Source organism: Perissodus microlepis, chromosome 7 (assembly GCF_051167445.1).
Source record: "Perissodus microlepis isolate ML-2025 ecotype Zambia chromosome 7, ASM5116744v1, whole genome shotgun sequence".
In the NCBI taxonomy this organism is placed as follows: domain Eukaryota; kingdom Metazoa; phylum Chordata; class Actinopteri; order Cichliformes; family Cichlidae; genus Perissodus; species Perissodus microlepis.
In genome coordinates this window covers 57398676-57415669 of record NC_140467.1, presented here as the reverse complement: position 1 = coordinate 57415669, position 16994 = coordinate 57398676, and the positions used below count along the sequence as shown (strand labels likewise).

The following is a 16994-nucleotide window of genomic DNA, read 5'->3' as shown; positions in this document are numbered from 1 at the left end:
ACGCAAGTCCCGTCTATCTTGTTTGTTTATCGCCCACTTTGCGCCAGAAAGAAGAAACCAGCGGATGTCGCGTTAAACAACAGCAGCACAATTAAGCTGGTCAGCTGTTGTTAGAATTTATTTAATATTACTTTCTAGTATCAGCTGATGTTTGCTGGAGCCACAGCTGTAAAAGCTGCTGGTCATGATATCGGTTTGGTTATCTGGTGAGAGGGAAACATGAAGATGAAACCAGGAGATGTCCTTACTGAATCATCAGAGCTGAACAGGTGATGGAGAAACAGGTTTACCTTTTAGGTGACATGAATGAGTTATGAACTGTTTCTGAGAGACAACTAACACCAGTATCCTTTTCTATGTAGCTGACAGCTGGTAACTGTGCAGGGGCGGGTCTAGCAAAGTTTTGCCAGGGGGGCCAGGTAGGGCATTAACAGGGAAAAGGGGGCACAAAGAAATACTTGTCTTTCTTATTCTCATTTAAAATATCTAGCTTTAAAAAAAATAATTATCTGAATCTTACAACAAACGATTGATAGATTGATGCATATATACCATCAAAACAGTGTACATCACTGTCACAACAGCGTTTGTTTTCATTCAAAGGCTTTATGATTTTTCCTATAATGGCGGGCCAGTCTCTAGTCAAAATGCCCGGGCCGATTTTTTGTCCCAGTCCAGCCCTGTATGCAGCTCACCTGCAGTCTGGTGTTACCTACATCTTCCTATTCGGAAAGCAGAATTTCTGAGTTCTGAGTACAATCGAAAGCACCACGACTGCAGTTTTCGTGTTGGATGTAAAAAGCGCACGTGACGCTGTGACGTAGGCTAGAATCATGGCGGCGGTCAATGATGGTCCAGGTGTGGGATTTCTCTCGTGGAAATATGCACATTATTTTTTCCTTTCTATTGGTAGGTGGCACAGTGCACTTGTGGCAAGTAAGCAAGCTAGAAGACTGGCAAAGTTATGGAAGCAACACATTAACAAGAGAATTCTGAGTAAAACCAAAGTTACTTTCCCTAGTAACTAGTTACTTTGAAAGTAACGAGTAACTTGAAGTAACTGAGTTACTTTTCATAGAAGTAACTAGTAATGTAACTGTCAGTTTTGGCCGGCGGTCATAGGTTCTGTCCAATAATATGACGCGAGACTGGAGTAAAAGACATCCATGGATTGGCACTTTATTAAAGAAGGAGCATGATAACAGCACAAACACTAACTACAACTAAACAAAATGGCTTCCTTTTATACTCTACCTTTTCAGGTGAGCATCTGGAATAGCCCAAGTATGGGGGTTAACTAATCAACATGAAAACATAACCCTCCACACAAACAAACATACAATAACTTTAAAGCACATCACAAACATATACATATTTCCAACACATACTATAAACAAACCAATAACATAAGCTTCACCCATTTCTATCTAAATTAAAACCCTCTTTAACCATACTCCCTAACCTGGCACACTGGTCTGCTCCAAGAGCTCTTAAACAGGTGATTGAGCCGCTTTCACTCTTTTGCTCCACATCCTGCAAGAAGCAACCAGGACAGGTGAGTACCTTTACAAGTTCTCATTTCACATATGTTTAGGTTATTGATAAATTATTAACTGCAAGCAGCTCTAACTTTGGCTCTTCTCCGACACAGGTAGGATGGCCAGTCCCACTGTCTCCTTTCCGTTCCAAGCTGTCAAATTAATCGTATGTCAAATAACCTAATAAAAGACTCCATAAGAACTAATGTGTTTTCTTTATTACCCTATTTTAAATTCCTAATCCAACAATTAATCACTAACAATACCAACCAGGTAATGGAACCCCTGGTCTCATTACAGTAACTAAATTACTAATTTAAAGTAACTTACCCAACACTGGAATTCAGAGACTGAGTTTGAGGCCTTAGATTGTTCTGGTACCCCGGAGGTTCTCGTTTCATTCTCTGCTGGGGGCTCAGCTGAGGCGTCCCAGCCACCTGTCTCCGCTGGGGGTCAGGCGAGCTTGCCCAGCTAGCCATGGTCTCCACATTGCAGCCTGAGCCTGCGAAGCCTCATGTGCTGTGTAGCCCTAGCCGCTGCATCCTTAACAGGCTGTGTACCCTGCACAGCTCCAGCTAGCCAGAGCTCTTTGCACTTTCTGGTTCTGCTCCACCAGAGGTCCTTGCTCCATCTGGTTTATCTCTGCCTGAACCAGTGGTTACTGCACTGCCCAATCCTGCACTGCTCAAGGGTTCCCATCCCTGTCAACACCAGCCACCATTTAAGCCGCCCAAGGGCCTCCGTCCGATACTACCACCACGCCACACCACGCCAATACCAACGCTGGCCATTGACTTCTCCTTGCTTTCTCCCCAGTTCCTAGTTTTTTATTGCACGTTTCTAGTTTTCAGTTCTCAGTTTCCAATGTTAGGTTTTGTTTTCATGTATTTAGTTTAGTGCTTTGTTGCTGCAAATAAAAGCTGCCTCTTTCAGTAATCTCTTTTGTGTTCGAGTCTTGCATCTGGGTCCAACTCCAGCCTGCTACACAACACCACCATGACATGTTTTTGTTTCTAACTTGTCCCACGTGAATAAATGAAAAAGCAGTCAAAGTTGCATTAAATAGGAACTATTCATATTTAAGTTGAAATGTTATACTAAGCTATTTTTCACTTTTTCTGGAATGTTTATGGTTTATGGGTTGTTGGTATTAACCCATAACTAGACCTGTTAATTGTAAACTCGTGATTTTTTAAGATAAAATATTAAACAAATAAGCTTCTCTAGCTTTGTATTTACCTTACTTTATCCTGTCTCTGTAATTACATGCAGTACATTGCTCCCCTTTTCTTATGCCTTGTGTCACTGCTTTGTATTAGGTTTTTGTGTTTTCACGTTCATTCTTTTCTACTAATCCCTGAGTCAGCACTTTGAATTGTTAGTCAGAGCGAGTATTTGTACAGCATGCTTCAGACACATGCGGGGTTTCCCCGAACTGGTGTTCAATGGAACATCTGAAATCTGAAATGTTTGTTTATATTTGTGGGGTAAAAAACAATAACAAAAAAAAATCCACAACATTACTGTTTAGATTTTATCTTATTATTATTATTATTTCCTTATCTTTTCCTTTCCCTTCTTCTCTGTCGCCCTCTCACTGTTTCTCCCTCTGTTCCCGGTCTTGTCTCGTCATGAGAAACGGATCAGTAAATTGCCCAGTCGGCTAGAAAATTGGATTTTGTATTCTTCAAAGTGCGACCGGCACTCTGTGTAAGCCCCGCCCCATCCCCTACGAAATGTCTCTACGTCAACGCGCAACACCCCCTCCGCACTCCGTCCACCCAAGCAGAAGAGACTCCATCGGCGGCTTTAACTGGCGCCATCCACGGGAAGCACCTGTGAAAATAAACACTAAACGGGACCTTATCGTCGCCATCGTCGGATATGGAAGCGGCAAACCCCTCCAGCAGTCAGTGCAGGTAGGAATGACAAGACTGGATGTTAGTGAAAAGAGCCTAATGATTGTCAAGGCTACTACGCTGTCTAATTGGAATGTGGACGGTGTTGAAGGGGGTCTAAAAAATAAATCCTAAGATTTACATAAAGCATCTTGTGCGTTTTGAGAAACGTATAATGAAGGCAAAAGTGACAGGACGCTTATTTCTGAAGATTAGACCAGCCAATGAGGGTTTTCCTCTTATGAAGTGAGCTTGTCGTAATATGACAGGTGGAAGCCTTTACCTACAGCGTAAGGGAAGAATAACCTGCATTGTTAATATATAAAAATGCAAATGCCATTGCTATCTATCGTAATGATCTAGTCAGACTGGTTGCATGTTCGCCTACTTTACAGGCCTGTCTTGTGTGTCTAATTCAAAGCCTGGGGCTTAGCAACTACCGCGACTAGTCAAGCTGCCTTTTGTGTTTTCGGGACTTTGTGTTCGGAATGCCAGAAATATGTGGCAGTCAGGCTTCAGAGCCTGAATACAAATTTCCCGCAGCACCACGGACAGCTCCACACGATACCAGCCCACCAGTTCAAGGGAAGGAGAGCCCTTACAAACTCACTTCCTGCTTGCTGTTATATAATTGAACATAATCACAAAGTGAGCTCAAAGACAAACGTAACCTAGATAAACATTGAGCTCAATTGAAAGGCAGGTAGGAGAAAAATCGAAATAAAATGTACTGGCTTACCCATATATTACTCTATATGTTGCTAGGTGTAGGTGTAAGTCTAGGTGTAGCTGTGAAAAACTACTGCCACAGGACTAAAAAAAGTAAGTAACATCCAGGTGTTATTAGCTCTACAAAAGCAGAAGGCTTTATAGAGGTTCTGCTTTTAAGATTCTGCTCTGTAAAATTAGAAGTTAGTGTAGAGGATGACACAGAAAACAGCTACTTTAACTTATTGCAACTAAATTTGGTTTAGCTAATGAAACATGGATTGTACTGAGTTTTTCACAGTTTTTTACAAGCTGTCATTTTGACATGACTTTAATATGCTAACACATAGTAGAAACTGTAAGGTTATTATGTAATTTAAAAAACAGGATAATCTAACAGATTAACACCATCATACAAAGATGGCTAAACATCAACTTCTTATAATTGTTATTTGGTAAGTCTAGTTGGCCACTCAAAAGTAAATTCATCTTGTTTGTGGGGAAAGTTTACTTCCCCTTAAATAAAAGGTTACAGCAGAATTACAGGAATGAGAGCTGTCATCATGTTCTTGCTGAATAAGAGATGGTTTTATTGCTATGCTACATATTATACACCCCGGCTGATGTCTCCATGTTTCCATTGCTTGGGTTTATAAATCACTGATAAAAAAAACATGCAATGGTTAAATAACCTGACATGCTGTCATTTATTCTCCACCTTCTAATCCAGCAGACATTGGTACAGTCATGTGTTAATCTTCCTGACTGGTGTTCTTGTACAAAGCTGAAAATTACCACCTGAAGAATTAGTTATAGAGCCACAACTGCAACTGATAGACTGGATAATGATTCAGTTACTTTCAGTTTCTTTCTTCTGGATAAAATTTTTGATGCATAGGCCCCTGATATATTTGGCAGCTGGCCCACTTTCTTACTTCATGGAAATTTTATGACTTTGACTGAACTTCCATCCCAGTTGCCAAAACTTCTACTGTTGCTAAAATAATTCCATGCTAGATTTTTAGCAAAGAAACAGGTGGAATATGGAAAAGATAAGCCAGAACATCTAATTCTAATCAGATACAGCATATATCTTAGATGGGATTTCTAGAGTCTTTGGGCTTTCCCCTGCTTCAGCTTGATCTGGTAAAGGCCACAGCCTGAAGTGTCGTTGTATTTTAACAACAAGGCTTGACTTGAGGCATTGAGGGAACATTAACAAGGTTATAGCTTTACTACCACATTTATAACCAGAATTACAGACTGGTTCAGGCTTTATATAATGTAGTACCTTGGGGCATTCCCAATCAAATCAGCACCCCTGAATTATAATTTGGCTGGTGCACTCAAAATAGCAAAGTAAAAGCCCTTCAGTGTGTTGCACCCTGCATCATTGAATCTTATTTTTACAGTGTTCATTTCCGTGTGTTTTTTCTCCCACATTTCCCCTCCAGATGATCTTTTCACTTGTTTTTACCATCGCTGTTGCTGAATAGTGGGTAACTCTACCAGTGCAACCAGTGAGACAATGAGCATTAGCTTTACATGAGTTGTGGAAACTTTGTCATCACAAAGGGACACACTTCAGCTGGATAGACAGGTCAGGCTAGTTGATCCACACAGAAAAGCCTTAACTGAACAAAACTCATTAATCTTTCTATTTTTTAGAGTTCTGACTTTTAATCATTGCCTATAGAAGTTAAAAGAACTTTCAGTTGAAGCTGTTCTGCTGGTTCTTCTGTTTTCAACAATGTCTTACTTTTGTATTCTCAGTTGAAGCTGCACATGTTGACTTGATATTGTTTATGTTCCTTAACACTTTCATATACAGTTATGAAGACTATAAGGAGACAGCGGACTGGCTGCTTAACCGTACAAAGCAGCGTCCCAAAGTGGCCATCATCTGTGGTTCAGGCCTGGGTGGTCTAGCTGATCTGCTGGAGGAGAAGACAGTGTTCAAATATGAGGATATTCCACGTTTTCCCACCAGCACTGGTAAGCGGTTTCCTAAAACTCATTATTACTGTCTGGACAGTGTGCATATTCATGCCAGCAATGGCTAATGCTACACGTGTGCTGTGCAGTGCAGGGTCATGCAGGGCAGCTGGTGTTTGGCAAGCTGAATGGCTGCGAGTGTGTCTGTATGCAGGGGAGATTCCATTTCTACGAGGGTTACAACATACAAACGGTAAGCAGCAGTATGTAGAGATAATCTACTGCTTGTGGTACCTTTTATTACCCAGATTAGACCATCTTTTTCTTTTCTGATGTCACATTGGCTACAGCCATCTTATATAGAGTGTATAGTTATTCCACAATAAAAATAAGTAATAAATTACCAATATTTAAATTGGCGTTGTGGGATTACAATTATAAATAGCTGCAGTTCTAAGAAAATGCTGGTTCCACACAAAGCAAAAGTTAAACTATTTCAGTCTGCAGTAAATACAGAGACATGACTGTTTTTAATCATCTAAATAGCAGTGAGGCTAGTATGGCTAAAAACAGTCATGTCTCTGATATGAGTTTTACATTTGCTACAGCCCTAGCAAGTCTGTGTGTTGTGTGGGTGTGTTTTTCTCATCCAGTAGCTCAGCTTCTACCCAGCTCTCCCGAGGAGCCAGTGGACAGCTGGCTTTATTCAGCAATCAGCCACCTAGCAGCATATAAGCAAGTGAAGAGCTGGTTAGTCAGTGTGTGGACCAGTCCTGGGTGGGGAGCTTTAGTAGCGTATTCCGCTTATGCTAACAAAGCTTGGTGTTTTCTTTGAGCTACTGTGAGTAGCAGATACCTGGTGTTTACTCTTTGGGATGTAACCCATTATTTGTCCACTTCCATGCTCTGCTCTGCTGGAATTATATTTGATCTAACTGCATTTTGAATGGCCTCCATGTGAAAATGTGCAAAGATAGACATTTATTTGTTATTGCTTTGCCTCACGAGCAGCTTTGTGTCACAATTTCTATCCCAAATTACAGAAGAAATCCAGTAACGAAAGAACAAGACAAATAAAAAGCAGTCATCATTCAGAGTTTTCATTAAAAAGGTTATTATATGCATATGGGACTGAAACTCTGGCCCAGCACACAGACGAAGTGGTGTACTCATTTCACATTCATATGGTGTAGTCGTTCCCTCAGCAGAACATTCAGGGGCTTCAAGACTGTATCAATCATGTTTCATAGAATAGTTTCATAACTCATGAATCAGCATTATTGTGCTGTGAAAAAACAAGCAACTCTGGAACAAATACAACATTTCCATTACACAACCCAACTCGCTTCTGTGTCTTGAGACCTTGCTGATGCAAACGATGCACTGCACTGTAGAATTCAGCCAGCAGTTTAAATTCTGACATAGTCAGTCACACTGAGAAAAACATGTAGTTCAAACTGCCTTCAAAATAGATTGTTGCTCTTTAAATTGATGAGTCAAAATCAGACTTTCTTCCATAAAGCTTATATTCTATGAGAGAAAGCTGTTCTCTGAGACAATTAAGACTTTCTCCCAAATAGCCTAGTGGTGACTTTTGAAAAACACTTGCATAGAATAGAATAGAATAGAATAGAATAGAATAGAATAGAATAATCATTTAATTGTCCCACAAGGGGAAATTTGGGTGTATGACATCAAGGATCAAGGATAGGTACAACTTGAGGTAACACTTTACCAAGTTTGTAGAATGATCAGCTGAAGTGCTGAGATGACAGTAAGAAAACCAACCAGTGTGTCACATTGGATTGCCCTTTGGCCTTGTGGAGACTGTATCCTGGTTTGACTTTTATTACCCGCTTTCACATGCCATATCCACATAAAATTCTCCATATGACCCCCCTGAATCATAAAGTCACATTTTTTTATAGTAACAGAAGGTCAGATGCTTTATAGCCCTCTTATATCCAGTTAGAAGTATAGACAAACAATATTTTAAATGTCTCTAGATGAATCATCTGCATATGCCACCCCCCACCTATGCCAGCTTAAGTAAAATTTTCTACTACAAATTTGCTTTTCTGGCAGAATGTACTGGACTTTGTCCTGTGTTATGGTCCTTAAGTCCTACTTGGCAACCTGAAAAAAATAGAGCCAAGATAACATTAGATGGGATGTTTTTATTAACCATGTACAGTAACTGCATGGCTCAGTGTCACTCTGTTGGTTGTCCACACATTTTAATTGTTCCAGTACTTTGCTTAATGACAGAATATCTGCCAAATTAAAGACACGCTTATCACAACTGTCTTGTGGTTAGGCAGATCAGCTATTGTTACCATGGCAATACACTCATCTGAAACATTTAGTATAGTAAACATTACACCAGCAATAATAAGTGCCTGTAATTGATTACTTTGTCTTATACAATGAATATGTTTTTTTGGAAGAAGTATTCCACCAAACATTATATCATTCGTTTGCTTTTAGAGGTTCTGCAGTCCTGTTATTACTAGGGATGGGTATCGTTTAGGTTTTATCCGATACCGGTGCCAAACCGGTACTTTTGAAACGGTGCCGGTGCTTAAACGGTGCTCAAACCGGTGTTTAAAGAATGGAGAACACAAAATTGGTCCAAAAACCTCTCATGTTCAGCTGTTTTTTTTGTAAAAAGATAACAATGTTAGCCTTTTCTGCAGCTATAGGGCATATATGGTATCACTCTTGGCTGGAAGCAGTGCTTAAACAATGGAAAAAACACAAACTTTCTCCAAAAACCTCTCATGTATGGCTGTTTTCCACTTTTTCTTTGGTCATTTTAGCCTTTTTTGCCAGGGTGAAGGGAGTATCTGCCATCAAACAAGAAGACAGCTGCATGTAACTATGATGATGTTGCTAGTTCACCTTACATGCATTAATGTAATAACGTGGTTAGCCTACTCAACGTAAATTATACACGAACAACATTAAGCTACTCACGCAGAGAAGAACGGCTGCTGCTGCCATCATCATCCGTCATCATTTCTGCTACACTGGCAGGGCTAGGGGCCAGGACGCTCCTCTTCGGGTTTTTGGGGGATGTTGCTAACACCGGGTCCGATAACAGGCACCACACCCGCAGTAGATGCTCTCGGTGTGAGGTCTCGCAGCAAGCTATCAAATACGGCGCATTTTTCGGCTTTTAAAAAAAAACGCTATGCGTCGCCAGGTGTTTCATCGGATTTGAGGTGTTACCTCCTTTGACAGTATCACGGTATCAGCTTAAAGCACTTGTTGCAGGCTGCTGAGTTTGCATCTTTTGCTGTGAAGTACAGCCAGACTTTTGACCGCTTCGCCTTGGTCATTTTTAATCTGTAGCTCTGCTCTAAAAGAACGGACGTACCTGGACCCGCCTACTATCCTCGGAAACGTAAAATGATTGGCTAGAATTCAAAGTGTATCACATCTGAGGAAAAAAAAAGCACCGAAATAAAGCACCGAAATGTGCGCTGCTTTTCGGTCTGGTTACTACCGTTTATGTCAGAACCAATACCGGTACCCATCCCTAGTTATTACACACGGCTCTGCTTAAATTTTGTCCATGGAACAAAGTTTGTTGTGGGCTTATAATATGCAAATCCTATATCAAGCATACCAATGTTCCAAAGTGACAGCACTGACCTTATCAAGATAGCAAGCTACTCGATAACATTTCTGCACTAACTAGCAGAGCACTTTCATAGGCAATTCAATCTCTAGGGGAATGTGGAAAAAAAAAACAATTTCTAAATGTGACTGCAGTGAAAAGTAGCAACAGTCATTTATGGGCCATCAGTTGCCATATAAAGGTTAGCACAGAACCACGACTGTTCCACACATGCGCAAAAACCTACAGTAATAAAAATCTTACTGACATCAGTGCATAAAGAAGCTGGCACTTTTATAATGTTTGCTTCATATGATGAATTGTTTCCTTTGCTATTATTCCCAGGTTACCTGTAACTCCCTTCTGTAATTTACTGACAAACCCTGAGACCATAAAAGAGTGACAGCTGCTCTCTCTGAAGCATACAATTTTTATCTTTCCAGGTGACTTACCCAGTGCGAGTCTTCTATCTGCTGGGTGTGAGCACTCTGATTGTGACAAATGCAGCAGGAGGACTCAATGACACCTACAGTGTGGGAGACATCATGCTCATTAAAGATCACATCAACATGCCCGGATTTGCAGGACAGAACCCTCTGTGTGGGCACAATGATGAGAGGTACAGAAACACTCAGGCAGGGCAGTGAAAGGAAAATCTGTATCTTATACATTACTCCTGTGTCTCATTCATGCATTAATTATCCCTGCAGGTTTGGAGTGCGGTTCCCATGCATGTCAGATGCATATGACCGTGACCTGAGAGCCCTGACCAGAAAAACAGCAAAGGAACTGGGCTATGACAGCTTCCTGCAGGAAGGGGTATACTGCATGTTGGCTGGCCCAACATATGAAACCATTGCTGAGTGCAAACTCTTGCAGATGCTGGGGGCTGATGCTGTGGGTTAGTACAGCTCCTTCATCCTCAGTTCAGATAGTGCCCTTTAAAAAGGTACCATAAAGGGTTAAAACTTCATAAAAGTACATCTACAAGAGCCACCATACAGACATTAAAAAAATATGGATACGGAGAGAGGAATTACTTTGAAGATGTACTGACAGCAGTTAAATTTCTGCAGTAATATTACCCCAACAGTTGGAACTAGTGGAAGCTAACCCATATGGAAAAGATGTATATAAATCTTATAAAGTTTGTATCTGTCTTGAGTGAAAACAGATATAAGATCCCTTGAAAAATTATATAAATGAGACTTGTATGTTTTGGATACTTACTAAAACAATATATAAAAGTAATGAGAAAGTGGCCACTTTCATGAGTAAACCATATAAGCCTTATATGATTCACTATATGAAGTAGGCCACATCTTATGCAAGTCTTTTACAAGTTTTTACTATTTCTTTTCCACATGGGAAAAAAGCATCAGTTTTCACCTGATTCACTGGACAGTGCAAAAACAAGCTTATGTGATACTACAGAGTTTTCCTGTCTGGTTCACTTGTCCGATATTGAACCCCAGACTTAAAAGTACACAAGATATGATGGCTTAACTAAATTAAAGACCTAAAAATGACTTCAAAATCTATGCATGCAAAATGTTGTTTTGTATAAAGGATACTATTTTTCATTTGGTCCTCCTAGTGATCTATTATGTATTATGTATGAGTCTGTATTTGTTACTTATTTGTTCAGATCATTGACAGACCAACTTGGCACCTGGCTCTCCTGTTTTTATTACATAACCTCCAGTTTTTACAAAGTCATACAGTATGAATGACTTTGCAATTCTTCACTCTTGAAAACGCTTCTTCTAATTCCCCTGTTTTTTCTCTCACACTTATTTTTGCACATTATGTGGTAGTATACAGTTACACACAATTATACTGCACAATACTTTTGTGTTTTTGAAGGTGAAGTTGGTTTAAATACAAGCTCTGTTTTCATATTTAAATAATTCAGCTCCGTGGTTAAAATAATAATTTATACATGCAGAGTCTACAAGTCAACAGTAAATGGTTTGGATTCAGGCTATGACTGGAACAAATCAGAAAAACTATCTGAGTAGTGTTATTTGTGATTTGTTGTTATGACAATACAGAAGGAGGTTTATGTTACATGATTGGACTTGCTTATTGTTTGCCTTCATTACAGTTTTATTCACTTGTGCTCTTTAGATCCATCCATGAATAAATTCTAATTCTAAATAATTTGGTGGAGATCAAACTGCCATAACACTGCCTCCCAGTTTACTGTGCTACTTCCTCCCAGTTTACTGTGCTACTTCCTCCCAGTTTGTTCCCTCACTACAAGAGATATTACTGAACCAAGAACATAGCATAGAGCTCATATGATTCATTTCCACCTGTGCACATGGATCGAGTACCCTGACTTTCTTTAATTTACACAGATAATATTGCCATTAAATTTTACTTTCAAATTCAAACTAATAACTCCTTTCCAACACTTACTGCTCCGCTTAAGGGACACAACACAAGACACCTCATCACTAAATCAGTTTCACGTGCACCTTTTTCAGTACCAACTTGAAAATTCAGCTATCATCAGAGATCATTTTTTCATACATAATCTACAGACATCCTTGTAACCACCGGTTCACATCATATACATCACATCATACACCCTCTTACTCTTTTTTCACCGTGTAGCAATTGATGTTTTGTTTGTGTTATTATGTATCATAATGTGATTTAGACTTTCATGTCCTACAGAACAAGAACTTGATATAAACCAGTTTTAACTACATCAGATCAGTTACAGTAAATGTAACATGTTTAATGGTAAATATTTTCTGTGTAGTAAAATTGGCAGAAAAAGATGATTTTGAACACATTTTGAAAGTTGTTACATGGGTTCATTATCTTTTTGAGTTTTACTATAGTTTACTTTTACATATGTCAGTTCACAGCCAGAGTAGTTGCTAAATTGTAGGAAAATATTCCATTTCTGACAGAATAGTTATTATAAGATAGCTAATAAAAATGAATGTCTAAGTTCATGCACCTTCACTGCCATAATCCTTTAAAAAAAAATTCAACAGGACTTCAAATGACTATATTTAAAACTGAAAGATGACTATCACTCGACTCTCCAGTTAACTGTAGTTCACCAAAGCTTTATTGGTTTGTCTGTCTGTCCCATAACTTTACTATTTTGTCTAACAGTAAAACAGGCAGCTAAAAAGCCACTTTATGCTACAGACCCAGCAACAAATGGCAGACAAGTTAATTAGGATCTTAAATACATCATATAACGATAAAAAAATGACTCCAAATGAATTCTTAATAAGCAACTGTTTGCTAAAACATTGGATATACCTATGTTTATTTATGACTTTAATAATATAGTCATATTGGCTTGTTTTGCTGCTCACAGGAGGGCCACTATCACAATTTTTTAAAACTATCTTAGTACTACTTTTACACTTAAGTTTAAGCCTATTTGTTATGGCATGTTTGTCATGTTCTGTGAGGTGTTAGCCTTATTTGGGTTGGTAACTACACATTTATAAGAGAAAGCCAAGCCATGGAGATTAATTAAGCAGGGATGATCTAATAGAAATTGCTGTAAAGTTGCATTTTGTGAAATGAAGGATCCTGTGTGTTTGGAGACTGACCTATACCACAGTGCTGAAGTCAAACCACCTTTTCTTTTTAACGTGTCTCTTTCAAGGTTCAGTACTAACTGAGATGTAAAGGAATGTTTTTATGTACTCAATTAAATGTCAACCTCTACCCTCTGTCTAGGTATGAGCACAGTCCCGGAGGTGGTGGTGGCTCGTCACTGTGGCACACGTGTCCAGGAGGACGTGGCTCCTGACCGTCGCTTGCGTGTCTTGGGCCTGTCCCTCATCACCAACAAGGTTGTGACAGATTATGAGAGCAATGAAAAAGCAAATCACACAGAAGTGCTGAAGACTACTGAGCGCAGGACTCAGGACCTCCAGAATCTTGTGAGCCGCCTCATAGCCAAGCTCTAGTAACATCATCTACAATCTGTTGGACCAATAGAACATTTTAGGCCTTACAGTCAAATTTGTGGTGACAGAATAATCATAGCTTTGAACAAAAGGTAAAAATGGTGCTTTGGGGGATAGATTATTATTTGCTATTGGGTAAAGTGGACATTTAGGAGAGGTTATAAGGTTTAAGATTTTAAGGGATTTAGCACTACCTCAGCAAGAGCTGCACAAATCAACAAATGTGATCCAGGAAACGTAAGCCTGAATCCATGCATCCATTCCAATGTTTCAACTTTCCACAGTCTCAGATATCACAGATAAATAACCGTAATAGTAATACTTTTACAACCACCGGTGTGCATTTCTGTCCTAATGTAAGTGCCGCAGGGTGGCTGGGGTTTTCCCTGTACTCCCTATTATTATCACAGTGGCAGCAAATTTCAATCTGGGTCCTTGTTGAAAACCGGACTTGAGTATCTGATTGAATCCAAACCTTTAAGATTTGATGGTTAGTTTACGCCTTCCTTCCTCTCTCCCACTCATATTTTTGCTGCATGCATGCATGCTGCAGTTTGTCTTTAGCGAGAGCAATGCGAGCATCTACTACCTATGAATCCACCATTTATCTGTTTCAGGTGCATGTGGAAAACCCTGTTAGCTTATGGACTGGACTTATCAACTGGCATTATTTAGTGGTTTCTTCTTGTTAAGGATGCACTTTTAATAATTATTTTACCTGTAAATCAATGTGGGCATATTTATTATACACTTTAATCAAGAGTTTTATATTTCTAAGCAGGTAGACTACATATCTATCCAATGTATTTATCATATAATACTGGCCTACAAATAAATAGGCCAATCTCTGATATCATTCCTAATATTTAAAGAAGAAATCAATGAGTTTCTTAAAAGTTATATATATGTATGTATGTATTATTTTTATACCATACATATATCATACATAGAGAGAAATCTAACTAATCACACAAAAAGCACATGGTATAGTCTGAAAGATATACCTGCAGTCTTGTTAAATGGTTGTGATGTATGAGGGTTTTTTTCTTTAGTGGACTGCTTTATTTGCACACTATGAGGCCTTAACACTGTAACATCAGAGAGGGCTGGAATACCTGCAGTTTTCAATCTTTTCTGTGCTCATCTGGAACAAGTTTGCCTGCCAGCTTGTCTTGACCATCTCATTCATTAGAGCTGGAAAGGCCGAAGAAATACAAGCTCAGCAGTCCAAATTTGGCAGTTTGTTTTAGTCTCCTGTTCTCTGGTCTTTGTTGTGGTTGTACTGTATGGGATGAATTAACCCTTATGTGTTGTTTGTTGATCTTATTTAAAGTACTGAGGTCTCAGGTTAGAATTGTATTCACTTATATAACAATGCACTCTAGCAAAGCAATTATTTGCCACACCAGGTTTTGCTGCTATTAAATAAAAATTTGGAGATGACATCTGGGTAATTGCATTTTTTCTTTGCCATGGGTGACTGCACACATTGGTCATTGTTTGTGTGTGTGTGTGTGTGTGTGCGTGTGCGTGTGTAAGCAGGCTACTACAGGGGTACAGCCCAAAATCAATCAATATGGAAGTCAGTTTCAAGGAGAAAAGGACTTTCTTCCTCTTTCAACGATAATGAGGTTCAGTGAACAGTGAGATAAAGGCAAACATAGCCCCAAACAAAGCACACACCTCATCAACACATCTACACACTCTCTGTCTGCAGCGCCACACTCTTTCAATCCTTCGCTTTAAACATACTTCAAATAGATGAGGTCAGAGTCAGATTGAGATAAAGCGAAAATGGCTGTTCCGTCCACCCCACCTCTCCACTCTCTTATATAATTCATCTACATACAGCGTGCAGCCGTCTGTGGAGCTGAAATATTAATACAAATGAGCCCAAGAGCCAAACAACACACCACTGAGCTTGATTGTATTTGCACATACTCGTAAAAACGAGTCACAATTTAACTGCACAGCAAAACACAAGACATCTTCAAAGATATGTAAGATTCAAATAGCTCTCTCTCTGCTTTGGGATGAGAGGAAGTGGAAACGGGACACAGAAAAGTATAGATGATGGGAGTGACTAAAAGAGAATAAGAGAGGAGAACGAAGTGCTTTGACTCTTCAGTCCCTACGGCTGCTGACAGGCTTCATCTGTAATGTAATGTTGATCTATCTATTGTTCCTGTGCCAACTGAGGCTGGGGCCCGTTATTGATTATTATAGGGTGAAAAGAGAAGCTGAGGAAATAGAGCGGGACAGCTCTGCTGAGTTGACACTTTTAAACACTGTCACACATTGTCACACACTCAGTCTTTGTCTCACTCACACACCCTGTGCCCTTATAGACTGTCATGTACCTGTGCTCATATCGGGGCAGCAGTGCCCCTCCTGTCCTGTTACTGAATGTGACTCTTACAAACCCGAGGAACAGCGTTAGTGAGGGAATGTCTCTGCTGACTTTCACACGCTGCCTCCAAATCGTGTCAGCTGCCAGCAGTGTGTCAGCACTGTACCAGTGTGCAGGGTGGAGCTGGAAAATTACTGCTCCAACTCTGTGGGGATGTGACAGGTCAAACTCAGTGCTGCAGCTAATGGCGTGGTTTATCTCAGTTTATCTGGATTATCTTAATTATTTGCCTGCAGCTTCAAGTTGTGTACTGGTCTTGATTGATTGCAACAAAATTCAAACAAACAGCGCAGACAGCACTGTAATGTGCAAATTGTCCCACAAGGGCAAAACCTTGCAGAGCTCTACTAATAAAGCTGTCGATCAGAGAGTGAGAGAGAGAGACTATGAGTCTGGAATATGGTTTGAAGCGTTTGTGTAAAAGTAAACATGGATCCTTATTCACTGAATTTAATTTTCATAGAAAATAGGTCTACCCAGCCTGTGGACAAAAACAGTTCAAATGTAGCACAAAAAATTGCAAACTGAATAACCCTGAAGACAACACCCTCTAAATTTGCATGGAATCATGTAAATACTTTTAAAAAGGTGAACCTACTAGCTATATATTCAACTACCAACACCTCTGGTATTCCCCTTTTACTACAGTGTGGGGATCATTATATATATGAAGCTGCTAGGTACCTTGAACCAAATAATAAACAAATATATGCACTTTCCTTTGCCTACTAATGCCATAAATTAATTAAAAATGTTATTTAGTGTATTTTAAAGTTATGATTAGGACTTATGTTCATGCTGCTGGATGAAATGACTTTAGACTTTAGAGAAAGACCAGTCAGGCCAGTTAATTCCACATGCACTACGTGGACAAAAGTGTTGGGCTCCAGCACTTTATCTTTGAATTCAGGCATTTTCTAGTCCATTGCC

General features: G+C 39.6%; 1 protein-coding gene across 1 annotated transcript; it reads left to right on the top strand.

Annotated features, from left to right (window-relative positions):
- The first annotated feature begins 3297 nt into the window (after window positions 1-3297).
- pnp6 (purine nucleoside phosphorylase 6) lies at window positions 3298-15097 on the top strand. Its single transcript, XM_084936228.1, has 6 exons — window positions 3298-3457; window positions 5976-6139; window positions 6229-6332; window positions 10145-10320; window positions 10412-10602; window positions 13422-15097. The coding sequence occupies exons 1-6, from the start codon at window positions 3423-3425 to the stop codon at window positions 13652-13654; spliced, it is 903 nt and encodes a 300-aa protein (XP_084792354.1). The 5' UTR covers window positions 3298-3422; the 3' UTR covers window positions 13655-15097.
- The last annotated feature ends 1897 nt before the right edge of the window (window positions 15098-16994 follow it).